This window comes from Phalacrocorax aristotelis, chromosome 5 (genome assembly GCF_949628215.1).
Source record: "Phalacrocorax aristotelis chromosome 5, bGulAri2.1, whole genome shotgun sequence".
Taxonomy (NCBI): Eukaryota; Metazoa; Chordata; class Aves; order Suliformes; family Phalacrocoracidae; genus Phalacrocorax; species Phalacrocorax aristotelis.
In genome coordinates this window covers 53,744,910-53,764,246 of record NC_134280.1, presented here as the reverse complement: position 1 = coordinate 53,764,246, position 19,337 = coordinate 53,744,910, and the positions used below count along the sequence as shown (strand labels likewise).

Sequence of the window (19,337 nt, the reverse complement as noted above, 5' to 3'; positions counted from 1 at the left end):
CCAGATAAACCCTAAATTTAAAAATCTTTCTTTTCACTGCTTGGCTCTACTATGCACCAGTATTTCACAGTTTTAAATTTTTTTTCCAAGATGGAATTTGTATTATTCTGCTTGTTTACTAAAATATTAAAGAGTGAAAAACATGTAATCTGAAAGAAAATGTTTCCTATGATTCTTTTAGAGTTTACCAAGAAATTGCTCTGAGTTTGACGTGGATTTACGCTCCAGAAAAGTTTAGTTAAACTTTAACTCTTAAGTAGAAAGCTTGAAAATGTGAACAATAGACGTAACAGTGACTGAAACGTACTTTTTTCAGTGATGGTATTTTCTTAGACACACCTTTGAACAGAATATATTGGAATGCAGCTAAACTAAAAAATAAACAAAACACCGGTATACTGTGTGACTTATGAGAGCAAATAGAAGCTCTTGAGAACAGGTGAACTGCTAATAACTCTGGAGCACACATCACCCTGTTTTTCAAAACGCTGCATACAATATAAAAGTAATATTTTCTGAAAACTGTCATGCTACTGCAGTTCATATAAAACAAGCTGGGAAGCTTGCTCAGCGCAAGAGAACAACTTGACTCTGTGCTCATTGCAGTCTTTGGCCAACATCCCCATGCTGCCAGCAGGGGAGATCACCATGTCCGATCATGTAGGCCACCAAAGCACCAGCAGACGGCACCAATCTATCAGCAGTGGTTGGTGCTGGCCTGTAATCTGTCACCAGCTCCACCGTGAGCTTAAAGAAGGTCGCTCTACCCAGAGCTTGTCTTAGTCTTCAGAGTTTGAGCCAATAAATGCTTGGTGTTTCATAGCCATTTCATCCCAATGTACTGTGGAGGTAAGTGCTAAATTCCAATTCCTCTACTCACAGTGACATAGTTGCAGGCTTAATTTTAAATTACGGTGTTCAAATATGCCACCACAGAACTCCAGGTACAGAAATCCAAAAAGAGGGATTTTTTTTTCATAGTCCTTAGAAAAGGCAGAAATTGAAGTAACCAATTTTCTGTATCCAAGCTTATCTTCATCAAATCCACACTCCAGTGTAGCCGACTAAGAATTCAAACCCAAAACTCTTGAGCCTGCTAGAAGAAATATAAGCAATACATGTAAAAAGAGTTTTCTATAAAAACCACTGCTTACTCATATTATACATATCTAAAAGTCATTTTTGGTGGTAACTTTAGCGAATTTTAGCGAAATAAACTTTTTCTTTTTCCTGCACTGAAAAGGAAACATCTAAGACAATAGCAAGAGCAGACGTGTAAGGATATAACCTACCAGAAATCTTTCGGTGTGTTAACATGTTTAGTACTTTTTCTTTCTCCTCCATGCAAAAGCTTGTCCAATTCATTTCACTCAAAGCTTTAATTGTTCTCACTTCTTTCTAAAAGCCATCCACATAACGAGAAATCAGGTAGGCCAAACAGGATGAATTTTGTGTCTACAACGACAAAGTGCCCAGAGTTGTCTCTGGCAGCAGCATTTACACAACCCTTTTCCTCCATCCCTTTTTCCCAGAATTATTTTTGTTGATTACTCGTACAAAATTCCCCGAGCCCACGATAAAAACTATCTCTTTATTAACAGTTCACTTCTTCCAAAAGATATTTTTATCTACTTCAGGACACCATCCACGGTCTGAATCCAGCCACCCCAGGTGGGACACACCGTGGTCCAATGCTGCCCTCTGCAGATTTTAAAGGGAAACCATAGCTTCCTCCTTCCTTTCACAGCACACATGAAAACAAAAAGCAGCTAATCTTTCCCTTCCTAGTCTTAGCGTACTTTCCTTCCCGATCACCTCTTCATTCGTTCCTGGCATTGCTCTTCAGCTCAGACTTCATCTATACCAAACAATAACAACTAGCTTGTCTTCTGGGTTTTTTTAAAGCCCATTTCATTAAACTGGTTCAGCTGTCCCTAACAGACAATCTTATTTCCACTTTAGAAGCACCTGATTTGGCTCCCTCAGACCTGCTTAGAATGGAGATAAAGCAGAATTTAAGCTGGACTAAAAGCATGTTCATACAACCTTCTGAACCAAATTAATTAAATGCCTTTAACATCACATTTACATTAAGCACATAATTCTCCTATACAGACCAGGGCAGTTGACAAGGGATTGCTTTGTGAACAGCTGGAACAAGTTAAGATGTTATTACCAGCAGCAGTGCAAACCAACACAGCTGATTTTGCAATGAAGCAGATTAGAAACACGTTATCTGCCAGCATAGCTCACCTGCAAACATAAGAACCACAGACTGAAGTGCAGTGAGAAACACCTGGGTTCAGATTCAGAGGAAGCTCCTTGTTCCAGCTGCTAACTATACTGTCACCTAATTAAAAGAGTGGGCCTTTGAATTACTCACATTTGGCCTTTTTACTATAAACTAAAATGTGGAGAAGCTGACTTTAAATGAAAGCTGGGATGCTCAACTTCAGCTATCAATGGAGTGACAGAAAGGAAATGATGCAGTGAGGATTCCCTGGACTGGTCTGTCTGCAGGTCTAGCAAAGGAAAAGGATTAAAGAGCACAAGTCCACCACACACGTCTTCTCCATCAGCTGACCTCACTCTGGGTCACACAGAATTACAGAATGGTAGGAGTTGAAAGGGACCTCTGGAGATCATCTTATCCAACCCCCCTGCTTGAGCAGGCACACCCAGAGCAGGGGGCGCAGGAACACATCCAGGCGGATTTTGAATGTCTCCAGGGAAGGAGACTCCACAGCCACCCTGGGCAGCCTGTGCCACTGCTCTGGCACCCTCACAGAAAAGAAGTTTTTCCTCATATTGAGGCGGAGCTTCCTGTGTTCCAACTTATGCCCGTTGCCCCTTGTCGTGTCATTGGGCACTATTGAAAAGAGCCTAGTCCTATCGTCCTGACACCCACCCTTTTAGATATTTGTAGGTATTGATGAAATCCCCCCTCAGTCTTCTCTTGTCCAGGCTGAACAAACCCAGATCTCTCAGCCTTTCCTCATAAGGGAGATGCTCCAGCCCCCTGATCATCTTGGTAGCTCTCTGCTGGATTTGCTCAAGCAGTTCCCTGTCCTTCTTAAACTGGGCGTCCTGAAACTGGACACAGTACCTCCACATGTGGTCTCACCAGGGCAGAGTAGAGGGGGAGGATAACTTCTCTCGACCTGCTGGCCACACTCCTTTTAATGCAGCCCAGGATACTGTTGGCCTTCTTGGCCACAAGGGCATGTTACTGGCTCAGGGTCAGCTTGCTGCCCCCCAGCACTCCCAGATCCTTCTCAACAGAGCCACTTGCCCATAATTCAGCCCCAGCCTGTACTGGTGCATGGGGTTGTTCCTCCCCACGTGCAGGACCTTGCACTTGCTCTTGTTGCATTTCATCAGGTTCCCCTCAGCCCAGCTCTCCAGCCTGTCCAGGCTTCGCTGGATGGCAGCACAGCCTTCTGGTGTATCAGGCACTCCTCCCAGCTTGGTACCATCAGCGAATTTGCTCTATCCCATCACCCAGGTCATTGATGAATATGTTGAACAGGACTGGACCCAGCATGGACCCCTGATGGGGCCACCACTAGTGACAGGCCTCCATCCAGACTCTGCTCCATTGATCACAACTCTCCGAGTTCTGTTGTGGGATGTTGCTGAGCTGCAAAGACAATTTTTTCCACTTTCTCAGCTACAGTTATTCTTTAGAGAGTCTGTAGAGCAGATCAGTCATAGATCTGTTACCAGTCATCCTTTACAGACATTAATCCCATTTCACATCCCAGACTGGGATCCACCTGGCTGGAGGGCAGCTCTGCGGAAAGGGACCTGGGAGTCCTGGTGGACAGAAAGGTCAACATGAGCAAACAGTGTCCTGCTGCGGCCAAGAAGGACAATAGGATGCTGGGTTGCATCAAAAAGGGCAGCATCAGCAGAGAGAAAGAAGTCATTATCCCGCTCTACTCAGCGCTTGTCAGGCCACACCTGGAGCGCTGTGTACAGTTCTGGTCCCCGCTATACAAAAAGGACGTGCACAGGCTGGAAGGGGTCCAGAGAAGGGCCAACAAGATGATCAAAGGGAACTGAGAAGCCGGCCATGTGAGGATAGGCTGGGAGAACTGGGTTTGTTCAGCCTTGAGAAAAGGAGGCTCAGAGGGGATCTCATCACCGTGTACCAATACTTAAGGGGTAGTTACAAAGAAGACGGAGACTCCCTTTTTACAAGGGGTCACATGGAGAGGACAAGGGGGAATGGTCAGAAGTTGCTCTTGGGGAGATTCCGATTGGACATGAGAGGGAAATTTTTCACAGTGAGGACAGTCAACCATTAGAATAATCTCCCCAGGGAAAAGGTTGACTCGGCCACGTTGGACACCTTCAAGAGTCGTCTGGACAGGGTGCTGGGCCATCTTGTCTAGACGGTGCTCTTCCTAGAAACATTGGAGTAGATGATCCCTGAGGTCCCTTCCAACCTGTGATTCTGTGAATATTTCAAAAGGATGAAAATGCACCAACGTCCAGATCATAAGTCTCTGGCTTGGCCTTCTTAACCAAGGAAGATAATCAGGGGAAAAAAAAGTGCTGGAACCAGTTTGAACTATTTGAACCAATTGTTCTCTGTGAAGACCATCTTCAGAATCAAAAGCTTCAGGTATTTTTTCCTCTTTCTTTCTCACAAGACCCACAAAACACCCGAGAAAACAAAGCCCAAGGCTTATACTTAAAAAAAAATATATTAAAAAAAGAAATAAAATCTAGATTTCTCATAGACTCAGTCTCTATGACACTTTCTCTTATTGTAGGAATAATTTCAATACCAATAACAAATGTTAACCACCCAATGCCATTACCTTTTCTCTTAATTGGTAGTGTTTTAAATGTTTAAACACTGTTTAATCTCTTCGGTAAGAAGTATGGTAGAGTAGAAAAGGAACTCAGAAAACAGAAAGCTAGAAAGAGCTTACACTTTCATCATAAAAACATACCCTTCCTTTTTTTTTTGTTGGAATCAATATTGAAATGAGATTCCTACCAGAAAATAGCTTTTTCAGGCACACTAAATATCCCTTGGTTCAGCAGAATATTTAATCCCCTTGGATCAAGCACTTGGATTTTCTTAGATCATGCTGAGATAACAGCATTCTGCTGTGTTCTGGCACCATAAAATCCTTGCTTATGAAAATAAAAGAAAAATATGGCCTCTCTGGGAACATACATCTCTGAATTACATTTTTCCATACTTTAAATATTGTAGTCTCAATATCAATTTTTACACAGATATACCACATTCTCTTTATGAGTCATGGCAAAAGCTCTCCCGCACCACTATTTTAAATGATCCAAGTGTACATATACCCCTTCAGAATGATGATCCTTTCACAGTCTTGGCTCAGACTCCAGCTCACTCTGGGCAAGTGCCAATGAGTAACTGGAGTCAAACCCCCTCCAACAGCACCATCTAGTGAAAAAAAAAATAAATTAACACATGCAAATTTAAACACTTTTCACTGCATTCTGGAAACTAACAAAAGACCAATTCTCTCCTAATCTCCCATTACAACTGCATTTAGGTATAGCTTTCATCAAGGCTCTTTGCCTTGTGAAGTGTGGTGACAAGTAGAGAAAGATTCAACAGCTAATTGTAAGCTTTTTGTCTAAAACTGGAACACCACTTGGAACACAACACATATAAACTTTCCCTTGTTTATTTTTCCAACGTCAAGCTTTCATTTTTCCTATTGTTATGAAAAATGAAAGCATTTTTAAATGCTTTAAAATTATTGATATAGCTATTATTTCCTCCTCTGGTAGTGAGACGTGATTTTATAAGACAAGCAGCTCCAGAATAAAAAGGAAATAATATATACATATAATCTCAACAATCTGCTTGGCTCTTATTTTCATATAACTGCCATATCTTGTATGGCTACATTACTGAAGCATGTTCAATGAAATGAAATGAAGCTTGCTCATGAAAAAGGACACACGCAGCTTCCATATATAACTTTAATGTGACTAGTCTCCCTAGTTTCAAAAAGACTACCTGCTGAAGTTGTGTAGGTGCTTAGCTCTTTCACAGGATCGGAGCAAAATATTTTGCCTATGCAGAGGAAATAAAGCAGTATAGCTCTGAACCGTGAGTTTTCAAGGGTCTTGTCTGAATAGTTTTTCAGTCAGTAGGAAAAGATTCTGTTCTTTTCCCAAAGTGCATCTTCAATGTCACGCAATTCACACGTGGGCTGTAGGACTAGTTCTGTAACGAAGTAGTTTGCAGATAACACACACCCCCGCTTTTACAGTTATTCCATCTCATTTTCAAGATGAATCACAGTTAGAGTGCCCATGCAGTAAGCTCATCTAATCAGACTTGCTCCACGGGGCTGTTCAGCTCAGCATACCCACATACTAACTCTGAGCACTCATTTCCAGACATTCAGCATGTTATAGTCATATCTTGCATTTCCAAACCTATGGCTGCCTGGTTGAAGCCTCCCCCACACTCCCAAAGTACAGTAAGTCCAAAAATCTCAAGCAGGCAAAATTTTAAAGCATGACCCTGCACTTTTGATACCACTAACTATCTGATCCTTATAGCTGATGCACTACAAAGCATAATTCATTTAGAGACAATTCTACCCTACGTAGGAAATTATGTCTAAATAAAAGGCAATCTGCTCTTGACAAAGTTTCAGTAATTTTCCCCCTGGAACGCAGATCGGGAAAGGTGGACTGAGTTTCATAATCTAAAAGAAAGAGTTAAAGGTCTCTAAGTGTTACTTTAATTATTTTAATCTCACAAAGCACGCACTTGGGCAGTAGAAGTCAAGTTTCATGGAATGGCTTGAGGTCTCAAACCACAGATTCGACGTGGCTGAAGGTTCCCTCCTTTTCACAGTCCCAGTTAAGCCCAAGCAGAAAACCTTCCCCAAGATGCCCATACTCCTCCTGGGAGTTTGTTGCTACACTGCTGTTCCTCTGAGGTCTCTCTCACTCAGTATTTGTCAGTCAACTTGTTTGCCCTTCTTTGCTCACCTACAATGACAATGTTACCCACTTTCATTGTCTGGCTCCAAATTAAAACTATTATTGTGGTATAACTAAAAGTCCCTCTACAAACTCAAAAGAGAAATTAAGCCCTACTGCAAAGCAGTAGAAAGAGTGCTTTCCTAAGCTTTAATAAGGTCTCCTTACATTATCATTTGGCTTGAAAGCTTGCACTGTTTCTTCCTGGTTTGTTTTTTTTTAATCCCTGTATGCTATTACATTTTCTTTTACTTCTTTGTATTTTACACTTTCTCTTCAACCAGTCATCTGTGATTAACTGCCCCCCTTAAAAATTCAGTTACATCTAATTTTGACAGCTGGTAATGATATATTAGAGTGAAAGTAAAATCTTAAAATAAGAACAGAACAGGAAATTTTACTGGGTAGACACTAACAGGAACCAGATTTATATTTGTGTTGCAAGGTGCACAACTCCTTTGAAATTCCCACCAAAACCAGATAGAGCAGAGAGCACATTGGCCCATCTACTGCTGTGGACCAACGGATCACCATAATCCTCTTACGATTCTTGAAAATTTCCACAGTTAATCATTTAAGAAAACAATATCAGAATATGCCAATACTGAACAAACAAACAACAGCTGAATTGCCAAGCAACCACGACAGTAGAATTGTAATGTTAATTAACCATAGTTTTTCATGATACAGAACAGAAACACTGATTCACACTGCTTAGTAAGCAAGATAACACAGAATATTATGACAACCCAATACATACTAGGTATTACATACATTGTGTGTAATTCTCAACGGATTGCATATATATTACCCTGAATATATTATACACATACAGACAATACATGCTGTATCAGTATGAACACACAAAATTAGTTCCATGATTTCATGGTGGGGAAAAAAAGGAAACATCCCTGGTTATGTTGTCACTAGAAGTTGTTTCAGTGAAACAACACACATGTAAAATATTATGATATATTGCAAAGATGAGTGAGATACTATCACAAGTGAAATTCATCCAGGAATTGCCAGAAGCATCCATAACTGCTAGTTACGGATAAAAGAAAATTAAATCTGTACAAAAAAGACAACCTCAAAGCACAAAACAGAAAAGATACTGGAGGCAGAAATACACGTAGAGACTCTCTCAGCTGGCAACTAATTATAATGTTATACATAGGAGTTCAAATACCTTACAAGTTAGTTAAAAATAATGTACCAGGCATGAAGATACCTTAAAATAGAAACAGTGTGACACTAAATTTAACATACTATATTCTTATTCTTACAGTATTCATATTAGGTATAAAACCTTAGCATACTGAATAGATAAATTGACAAAATTTATTATAATTAATGGGAGTTTTAAGTTAACTTTTTCATGTTAATAATGCTAACGTACATAACAAATATCACAGGTGCACTGCTAGAAGAACTGTTTTGAACAAACATTTAAATTGCTATTTAGCATTTTCTCTATACAGTGACAATGCTTTCACAAATAAAATAATGGTCATTTATTTACAAATGCAGAGAAATCAATGATTTAGCAGGGGGTACCCCACCACTGAGGTACAATAAATTTATAAATTCTTTTATACCATGCCTCTCCAACTTCAAATTTAAGGTTCTTCAGTGAAATCTAAACTGGCTGGACAGTAATACTCTTGGAACATCTCTTGATACAGATATGTTGCAGCACCAGTGTACTATAGACAAAAGGTAATTATGTTTTCTCTACTGAAGGGAAAGGTCTAAGATGGGTAGAGCAAGTTGTCTTAACACTAAAGTCAATGAATATACATGAGTTTTCCAGTTGTGAAAGAAAGCTGGATCTGACATCAACTGAAAGAAAGGACTTCCATTTACTTTTTTTTGCCCCCTTTACTGTCAGGTGTCTGGTCTTCAGTATGGCTGCAAAATGGATTAACCTGAACAGTACAAGGGATTCAAGCTTAATTGGAACAGCCATGTGTGTTGGACAACATAGATGCCCTCAGTGTAGGCCATATAGGGTAAGACTTGGTTTTTGTTCTACCGTGACTTTTGGTGTTTCTGTGGCTTTAGAGAACCAGTAGGGAAAAGCAGAAAAGTCTCTTGTCAATTAAACCATAAGGAAGATTCTCCTTGATATGGTATTAGCTCAGGAGATCAGAATTTGCACAGCAAGAACAAACATGCATCACACTAACATCCACATACGTACCATCCAAAATAACGTCCCTGTAGCAAGAGCTGCATACTGTTCAATTGTAGAAAGCACGCTGAATATAAGGCATATCAGCACAATAAGGAAGCTGAAAATAAAGTAAAAAAAAAAAATTAAAAAAAAGTAATACAGTCTAGTAAGAACCTAGAGGACAGATAATTATGCCATTACAAATTATCCGGACACACCTAAATGTCATTGGTATTGGATTATCTTAAAACACAGCTGGTAAATTTTGAGTCATCCTGCTTTGTTTTGGGTAGTTTATTTCTCTTCAGACACTGAGGTTTTGGGTTGGACGTTGTCAAATGAAACTATACAATAACATTAGCTTTAGCCTATCTCGCAGACTTGCTGTTTTCCTAGCCCCTGAGGAAAACAGCGTTCTTTGATCTTTCCCATTGTATGGGCTACTATAGCTGAATCACCACCACCCAACCCCCACAATATGTTTCAGATATTTGCCTTTTTGCTGTTCGAAGTTCTAATAAACTGCAAAGAGAAATCCCAACTAAACCAGAGCTTAACAGGCTCTGCCCACAGTTCTTTCATAACCAACCCCAAAAGGCCCCAGATAAATAAAATCTGACATTTAGCATCTGAAATGCAATCTAGGACTGATTCCAATTTTACATAAAACAAAATTTCAAAGCAACTATCAGAGAGAGTGGAAATATAAAGGTTTGCCCCCCAGTCCTCCTGCCTTAGTGAGTCCTTAGGGAGGGGATACTGGTTCCCTAAGTAAGATTCGGGACAGACAGGGAGTTGCAGCAAACTCAGCCCAACTGCCTGTAGCCCCCAGAAAGCCTCTTCCCTCAGCTGGGGATCAAGGCCGCCCAGCTGTTGTGGTTCAGCTCAGCAGGCAGCTAAACACCACACAGCCTTTTGCTCACTCTCCCACAGCAGAATAGGGACAAGACTCAGAAATTGAGGTAAAACTCACGGGTTGAGATAAAGACAATTTAACAGGGCAGAAAATGAAGGGAAAATAATAATAAGGATAAAAGAATATACGAAACAAGTGATGCACAATGCAACTGCCCACCACCCACTGACCAATGCCCAGCTAGTTCCCAAGCAGTGGCTGCACCCCCACCAGCAGCCAACACACACACACCCCCCTCCCCAGTTTTTTTGTTCAGCATGACATCATACAGTATGGAATATCCCTTTGGCCAGTTTGGGTCAGCTGTACTGGCTGCGACCCCTCCCAGCTCCTCGGGGGCCTCCAACCTCCTCGCTGGCAGGGCAGTATAAGAAGCTGAGAAGTCCTTGACTTGTTGCTGAACGCTGCTTACACTAAAACATCAGTGTGTTATCAACATTATTCTCATCCTAAATCCAAAACACAACACTATCCCAGCTACTAGGAAGAAAATTTATCCTACCCCAGCCAAAACCAGGACACCAGCTCTGCAGCCCCTGCCTTCAAACCCCTTCCCTGAGCAGCCTCAGTTGTGCCCACCACCCCACAAGACTGCTGCTTGCCTTAAAGGAACAAAACGCACTTGGGAAGCAAAACATTTAAGACCCAGACTGGATGCTTATCCACTACACACTAGGCATAGGCATCTTCCAGTTCCCAAATAACTGTGTGTTTCTTTTTAAATCATGACATGAACAATGAACAAGACTTAAAACATTCACTTATTAAACAGAGTTAGTTGTTTGGGATAGTTCACAATTCTGTTGAGACAAGCAACACCAATCCTTTGCACTTGACAGAAACCTGCTACAAAATCCAGTAACTAAATCATCCCCCCTTTACAGGTCTCTCAAACAGTTAATCAGGGTTTTTTCCTCTAAAAAACCGTAATAAAAAAAGACTTGACATAAATAACATAATAATTGACGTAATAAATGAACTCAAGAGAAGAATATTAACACAGGACATCAGTGGGTGTAGGTTGGCACGGCTCATCTGAAGTCACCCAGAGCCTGTATCTTTTTTCACATAAGTGGGAACTGCACCGGGTGAATCTTTTGAAAGGCCAAGAACTCAAGAAGACAAAAATCTGTCCAGGTTGGCATTATAAGCTAGACTGCCCAATGATCACTTCAAAATACAGCACATTTAAGTCCAATACCTGCGTAGACAAATTATATTGTAAACATATTACAGAATCATGGAGAGTAAGTTTGTAGGTAATTAGGTATAAAAAGCAAATTCGTAAGTAATAATGAATTGAAGTTAATAGGACAGAGACTATCACATACCAACACAAACACACATATATGAATACACTTTTACCTAAATATGTGGGTGTTTCTGATTTATCTCTAAAATCATCTCATTTTACCTTGTATCTCTGACTTTGGCCTTCTTAAATAGAAGTAAGGTGTGAAGACAAAGCAGGGGAACACAAAGATGATCCAGTCATTTGAAACATAATGTACATGTTGCCCAAATGTCCGGCCCTTCTATCTGCAATACTCCCACCACTGCTTAGGACCAATACACATGACAACATGAACATAAATGGGTTCAGTTACACAGAGGTAGCTAAGGGTCTCTGGATAAAAAGCCCAAAATACATAGAAGTACCAGTTCAAACCAAACAACAAGTACGGGATGGTGTAAACTGTCTGAATACACCTTGAGCAGTAACAACTAACACTGTATCCCTTAATAGTCAGAGGCTTGTTAGAAGTGTAACTCGGCCAATACATGAAACCACGAGAGGGCACCAAAGCAAAGACTATCCTATTTCTGTATTTTTCCACGACTAAAGAGAGCCTAATAAGGATTAAAGGTGAAAGTTTGTGTGCCTAAGTGACAGGAAGATAAAATTAGGGTAAATCATTTGCCACATCTCTTTGCTTGTTACTCTTAGAGAAATTGAAGGCTGATATAAGAACTGCATCAACTATCAGTCACCGCGCTACCTACTTTTATGGGTTTCATGTACATGGATCCATTTCAGTCTTACTAAATTTCTTTTTTTTTTCACCCCCAGAAAAACTCTTGAAATTTATTGTTGTGTTCTTTCCAGCCTGAAGCATGAGACACCTTCATACCCCCAAATAGGCATTATCCCAGGCGAAACAAAGATGTTTGATCAGATATTGCTGCTTCTCATCTGTTCCTTTGGCGTTAGAGAGAAGATGCCCACAAGCCCCAGTAGAACAGCCATGCCAGAGCCATGTCAGTTAGCACCACAGCTAAGCTACTAACCCTGTCACACTGGCACCACTGTTTTGCTTCTGAGGCTAGATCAATTCTGCCTAAGGAACAGAGGATGCAAAATTAAGAGAAAATACACAGTCCTCCTCTGACATCAGCCTACTGTTCATTTCCTTCCAACACTTGGCTCTTACCCTGTTTTTGTTTCGATACTAGTTGCTTCGTCCTCCACTTGTGAAGCGTAAGAAGGGAGTGAGGCACCAGGAAAACTGACAACAGAAATATTTTGCCACTATTTTTTCCTTTTTTTTTTGACAGCTACCTCCCCTCTCTTCAGCCAGAACCAGAGCACAGGTTCTCAGTTACTGTCTACTTTCACTTGTTGGCAGCAGACAAGTCCACAGTAGTTAGTTACGAACAGTTGCAAGGACAGACTGCCTCAAACTTGAATTTGCTCTATGTGAAAATCATCCTAGGGAAATTTAACTGTCAAGCCACAGAAAACTTCTGCTACTCATGTCAGTGCTGTGATTATTTTTGCCCAAGTATTTAGAATGTAACTGAACTTGTGTGAATTTCCACAGGGAAGGAAAAAAAAAAAAAAAATCAAAGGTACAATCCATACAACACAAGATAAAATTTCAAAGCCCTCAAACTGATGTATTTTTTCAAAGCAAATGTCACACTCCCAAAATTACCTTATTACTCTTACTATCACTTCGCTGTGATCACTATTACTACATCTTCCCAAAAAAGTACTCACCTCAATACAGATGCTAAGCACATAAACTGTTGATCCAACCAGTTAGTATCAGATAAACTAATGGGCAACTGAAACCAACCTTACAATAAAAAGCATTAGACAAATTACTGGTAGACAGATGTATCAGCCCTACCCTAATCAACCATATAATTCCAGATAGCTAAGTTAAGAGAGCTTTGTTTCAGACAACCTAAGCCTCACCTGCATGTCAAAGCTCTGTTGTTAGTGGAGAGACACTGGACACCTTCAAGGAGTCATTTATGTCCCATGTGAAACAAGTTACTGTGCAAAACGTTTAGTTATTTTAACTGTTGAGCAGGTAAAGGCTCTAAACATGGACATTTAAACTAGGCAAACAATGTGGGCTATCCAGTGTACATGCTAATCCCAAAACACTTACTAAAATTCACAGAACAGTCATTTACTCTCACTGGGTTGTAACCAAGTTGCTTTATTATAACATAACAAGTAGAAAAGCATGTTACTTGGCCAGCCTTGCTTCTCTGTCTCACAGTAAAAAATTAAAAATACCTTAGCTCCCATACAACATCATTCAGGGACTTAAAGACCTAAGACAGATGAATGGTTTAATCAGTAGCATCAGCCTGTCTGGAACACCCTGCTAAGCAGAGTCCTGTGCTGATTTCACCAGTTGTATATACGGTAGCAGAACATTCACTACTGTATCTGCCCTAACGACTCCAGTATAGTACCTTTTTGCTCTAAATAAAAGACAGACAGCAGAACACTGGAATTTCTTTAACTCTAGCAGTCAGAAAAGTCTTAACCTCTTGGAAACCACCAATCTTTTATCTCCTGAACCCTGTTGCTTGTTTACCCTCTGCACAAACATGACCATCTTCAAGAAAGGAAGCTGAGTGACGAGCAGTTCAGGCTTTCATGATCTGATCTAACTCTCAGACTGTGGGGCCAAGCAAGTATTACAGATGAGGCGATAGTGTGTGAAATGTTTCATATTGCCTGTCCCAGGTTACAAAGTAGCATTTCCCTACATGTAGATAAATCACAGATACTGCATCAGTAGATGCACCCAAAAATATTTCACTTTGTGGTTAACTCACATCTAACAGTGCTACTTTTCTTTTAACATCAAGTGCCAGACCATCTCTGTACTTCCCGAAACCATGAAACCACTGCTAAAGCAGCATGGACACTAACACTTACAAAGCAGCAGTTTTCTTTCATGGACTCTTGTTTTCTGTAGACTATTACCAGGCGACCTGTTTCGAACCTAGTTTAAAGTCCTCTCGATGAGCCCGACCAACTCATTTGCAAGAATCCTTTTCCCTTTTTGAGACAGGTGAATTCCATCTGCCACCAGCAGGCCCAGGGCCATGTAAACCTCCCCATGATCAAAAAAACACCAAAATTCCACCAATGGCACCAGCCTCTGAGCCACGTGTTAATCAGATGAGCTTTCCTGTTACTTTCAGTATTGTCCTTCCCTGCCACTGACAGGATCGAGGAAAACACTACCTGTGCTCCCAGTCCTTCAACCAGTCACCCCAGTGCCCTGAAGTCCCTTTTGGTTGTTCTTGGGCTTTTCTCCACAACCTCATCGCTGCCCACCCGCACAACTAATAGCAGGTAGTAATCAGAGGGCCATACCAGACCAGGGAGTAGGAAGGCTCTGCAGAGGGACCCGGACAGGCTGGATTGATGGGCTGAGGTCAGCTGTATGAAGTTTAACAAGTCCAAGTGCTGGGTCCTGCACTTGGGTCACAACAACCCCGTGCAACGCTACAGGCTTGGGGAAGAGTGGCTGGAAAGCTGCACGGTGGCAAAGGACCTGGGGGTGTTGTGTTGGCTGACAGCCAGCTGAACATGAGCCAGCAGTGTGCCCAGGTGGCCAAGAAGGCCAACAGCATCCTGGCTTGTATCAGGAATAGTGAGTAGGGAAGTGATCGCGCCCCTGTACTCGGCACTGGTGAGTGTGAATACTGTGTTCAGTTTTGGGCCTCTCACTACAAGAAAGGCATTGAGTTGCTGGAGCGTGTCCAGAAAAGGGCAACGAAGCTGGTGAAGGGTCTGGAGAGCAAGTCTAATGAGGAGCGGCTGAGGGAGCTGGGGTTGTTTAGTCTGGAGAAGAGGAGGCTGAGGGGAGACCTTATCACTCTCTACAACTACCTGAAAGGAAGCCTGTAGCGAGGTGGGTGTTGGTCTCTTCTCCCAGGTCAGTAGCAATAGAACGAGATGAAATGGCTTCAAGCTGCATCAGGGGACGTTTAGGTTGGACATCAGGATAAATTTCTTTGCTGAAAGAGTGGTCAGGCATTGGAACAGGCTGCCCAGAGAGGTTGCCATCCCTGGAAGTATTTAACAGACGTGTAGACATGGCACTTCAGGGCATGGTTTAGGAGACATGGTAGCGTTCGGTTGACAGTTGGACTTGATCCTAGAGGTCTTTTCCAACCTTAACGATTCTATGATTCTCTCAGCCAGCCAGCGCTGTTTTATTGGAAGCCAGTTTCTGTGGTTTTCTTTTCAATTCAGTTTTTACGTGAACTGCATACCTGGTGGAGCCATACCCAGAAGTGGAGCTATCTCAGCGCAGGTGAAACAACATCAGCCTGCAGCCCTCCAGTAACAACCCTTCAAGCTCATGTACATCCAGGCCCATATATAGACTTGGGATGTGTGTTTATGCTATACTACCCATCAAAGAGAAAAGCACATACATAGACACGTGTGTATACAGAGTTACATGAGACAGTGCACGCACAGATGTGTTATACATGGGCAAATATATAAGAAATAATAAAATTCTACTTACTCCATGAAGTCAGCCAGACAGTTTAGATACTTTTTTTTGTCTCAAACAGGTTTGAAAGGTCAGAGCATTTCCAGGAAAGAATCACATAGCTGACAGGTAAATATGCCCAGCTAGTATATGTGCTATATTTAGCAACACATAGGAAATATATAGGGAATATATTAAGAGCTAAAGCTGTATTTAATGGTTTCTGACTATTCTAAGATATATTTTGACTTTCAGAACAGATCCAGACTTAAAACTGACCGCAGCGGCAGCTGCAGAAACTTGACAGATTACAGGTAGCTATCAGAACTTCGCAGCCTCCAGTCCTGAGCTGCTGCTTTTTTTCCTGTATTTTACTACGATTTTAGAACATTAGCATGTCTTTTTTGTGGCTTGAAACAACGTGTGGAATGATCAAAGGAACAATTAACCACTTACTGAGAGATAACAATGCTCATTTAGTAAATGTCACAGGTAGGAGAACTGATAAAGGTTTATAAAATATGTCCAGTGATACGACCAGGAACATTTAAAAAAAAAGTGCATGAGACAAGCTGGAAGTACTTACTCACCAGATTAATATAGTCTCATGCACACACAGCTGTCATCATCAAAACCAGTATTAAAATGTGGGTAGATTTTATTCCTTCTTGCAGTGTTTCTTACATACTTTCAGTGGGAGTCTTTCCATGAACCTGGGAAAGGTTGGCATTAGGCCCTAAATTAAGCTGAAATCTCAAAAACATTTAATAGATGAGAAGGGAGGTGCAAAGTTCAGCTCAATTTATATAAACCCAACTTGAGTTCTAATCCTCCAGGAAGACAGCCAGTTTCTCCTAGTTCAATGTCACATAAGAGCTGGCTTAAGTCTGCTATTTACTTTCAAAGAACTTTTATTCATTACAGCTATCAATCTTGAAGGTATCCAACTATTGGTGCCCTTGCATTCAGGGAATAGTATTTTAGCTTATAACTGCTGGATCTGTGCTTTTTTTTTTTGTTTTTGTCATGAGGTCAATGGCTAGTTATAGTTCATCCTCTCTGTCTACTGGAGAAAATGACTGAAAAAAAAAAGAAATATTCTGTAAATAAAAAGATGTCTTTTGGGTCCTTCTATGTCTTTGGTAACATTCTGCCTAAGCCTCCTTCTTGAACCTCTGCACCTTACTTTTGGGCAACTGGATTGTCTGTCTTTGAGTGTGCAGCTTTGTTCAGTCACATGCATCCTCAGCCACCAACTGTGAAACTTCCTCACCAACCCTGTAACTGCGGGGGATTGGTTTGTTTTTTTGTTCTGTAGGGATTTGTTTATTTTTTACAGAGTAAATCATAGAATGTCCTGAGTTGGAAGGGACCCACAAGGATCATCAAGTCCAACTCCTGTCCCTGCACAGGACAACCCCAAATTCACACCATGTGCCTGAGGGCATTGTCCAAGTGCTCCTTGAATAACGTCAGGCTTGGTGCCGTGATGCCTCCCTGGGGAGCCTGTTCCAGTGCTCCACCACCCTCTGGGGGAAGAACCTTTTCCCAATATCCAACCTAAACCTCCCCTGCCACATCTTCTGCCATTCCCTTGGGTCCTGTCGTTGGTGACCAGAGAGGAGAGATCAGTGCCTGCCCCTCCTCCTCCCCTTGTGAGGAAGCTACAGACTGCAATGCAGTCTGCCCTCAGCTTCCTCTTCTCCAGGATGACAAACCAAGTGACTTGAGCCGCTCCTCATATGGTGTCTCCCCTAAACCCTTCACCAACTTTGTGGCCCTCCTCTGGACCCTCTCTAGTAGCTTTATATCCTTAATGTACTGTGGTGCCTTTGGGGTACTGCGTACTTTGCACACAGTACTCAAGGTGAGGCCGCACCACTACAGTCACCTCCCTCGACCGGCTGCAGTACAGTGCTTGATGCACCCCAAGGCAGGGTCGGCCCTCTTGGCTGCCAGGATAACTTTTGAAAAAGTAACTTTTTTTGCCATTTAGCTTTTAACTGTGATAAGTTTCATAGGTAAACAAACTAATACAAAGTTTAACCTCCTCTAAGCATACAGCTTTAGAAGAACTGGAAGGATGACATTGAGAATGAACAACAGAAGTGTGCAGATTAAATATGGGCAGATTCTTATCTTGATCATCATAGTTTGCAACCTATAATGCTGTAGCATATCCAGTTCATGTTAGTTCATTAAAGCATATGACAGCATCATTATTTCATCTTTCATCTCCATGGCTTACATATACTGACATTTACTTTTCAGATTGTGAACACAAAGGTCAATGGTATCATTAAAGGACATTTTCACGCAGCTTTCCAGGCAACAAAAAGAGTTATTACAATGAGGATTTAGATTGACAACTTCAGGTGAAACACGCTGAAGACAGGGGATCACTCTCTTGCTTTGTCATATATTCTGTCCCAGAGAAGTCATTCCTTAATTGTCATCAGGAAAATCCTGATGAAGAACCTGAACAGGATTATATTACTACAAGACAACATAAATCCCTAACCACCTCACACAGTACTGCACAGTCATTTTCATGGTGCAACTAGGTAAACATTCGTACTAATCCATATCAAGTCATTTCTCACGGCAGCTGGGCACCAGGTCTTTCTTATTTTTTTCATTCAAGGCATTTGGGGTTTGCTTGAGGGCAAAAATTCTAACAAAAGGTAAAGTTAGAAGGGGAATAAGTAGAACTTGTCAAATGGAGGACAGCTGACGAGAGAGGAAAGGACTCTAGATCATAAAAAGCATCACCAGGAATACAGGATGGCAATTTTTTTATGGGATCATCACCAAGTTATAGTGTCAAGTACAAATACCGACCACTTTTTAGAAGTGAGAAATTCAGATAGAGCTGTTTTTTTTAAAAAGAAACAGAATTTCACCATGCAGAGAAAACTTTCATTCTTACTGAAATTTACACACATAAATATCCTGTATAGGTAGGTCTTACACTGAAAAGACACTAATTCTGTCATGACTATAAACTACAGGAGCCCAGTGCCAGTCTACTAATAGAGGACTAAATGAGCATTCAATTATGCAATTGGTGGACATCAGAGGTCCTCCATCACCTCCTCCATTAAAAAAAAAGCATTTGTTTTTAAGCGGATGGTCTGGTGAAGGTACATGATTACAATGAAGGAGCCCTGTACTTCAGTTCATTATTGCCCATACCTTCAGCCAATTTGAAATTTTTATTAGCACAATATCTTTCTTCCAGAGTATGGCTGTGAACTTTCTAATTCTTTAATGAAAATTGCATAACTGCATTAGCTGTGCTGCCTAACAAGTTCAGCTAACTTGCTTAGGAGAGAACTGTTTAAATTCCAAAAGTATATAAATCTTAACTTGGGTCCAGATCCATTAAATAGGACAAAGTATGTAGTGAGGAGTTAGAAGATACCAGCAACCTACATAAACCATAGCTGAAGATAAGTAAGTTTTAAAAAAATACCGAAAC

At 41.1% G+C, this 19,337-nt stretch overlaps 1 protein-coding gene across 2 annotated transcripts in view; it reads right to left on the bottom strand.

Moving 5' to 3' along the window:
- KCNQ1 (potassium voltage-gated channel subfamily Q member 1) overlaps positions 1-19,337 on the bottom strand; it is a 380,915-nt gene that overhangs the window by 316,388 nt on the left and 45,190 nt on the right. For both annotated transcript variants that reach the window (XM_075094586.1, XM_075094587.1), the window contains exon 2: positions 9,206-9,296. In XM_075094586.1, coding sequence (XP_074950687.1) covers positions 9,206-9,296 — 91 coding nt within the window. The remainder of the gene's footprint in view (positions 1-9,205; positions 9,297-19,337) is intronic.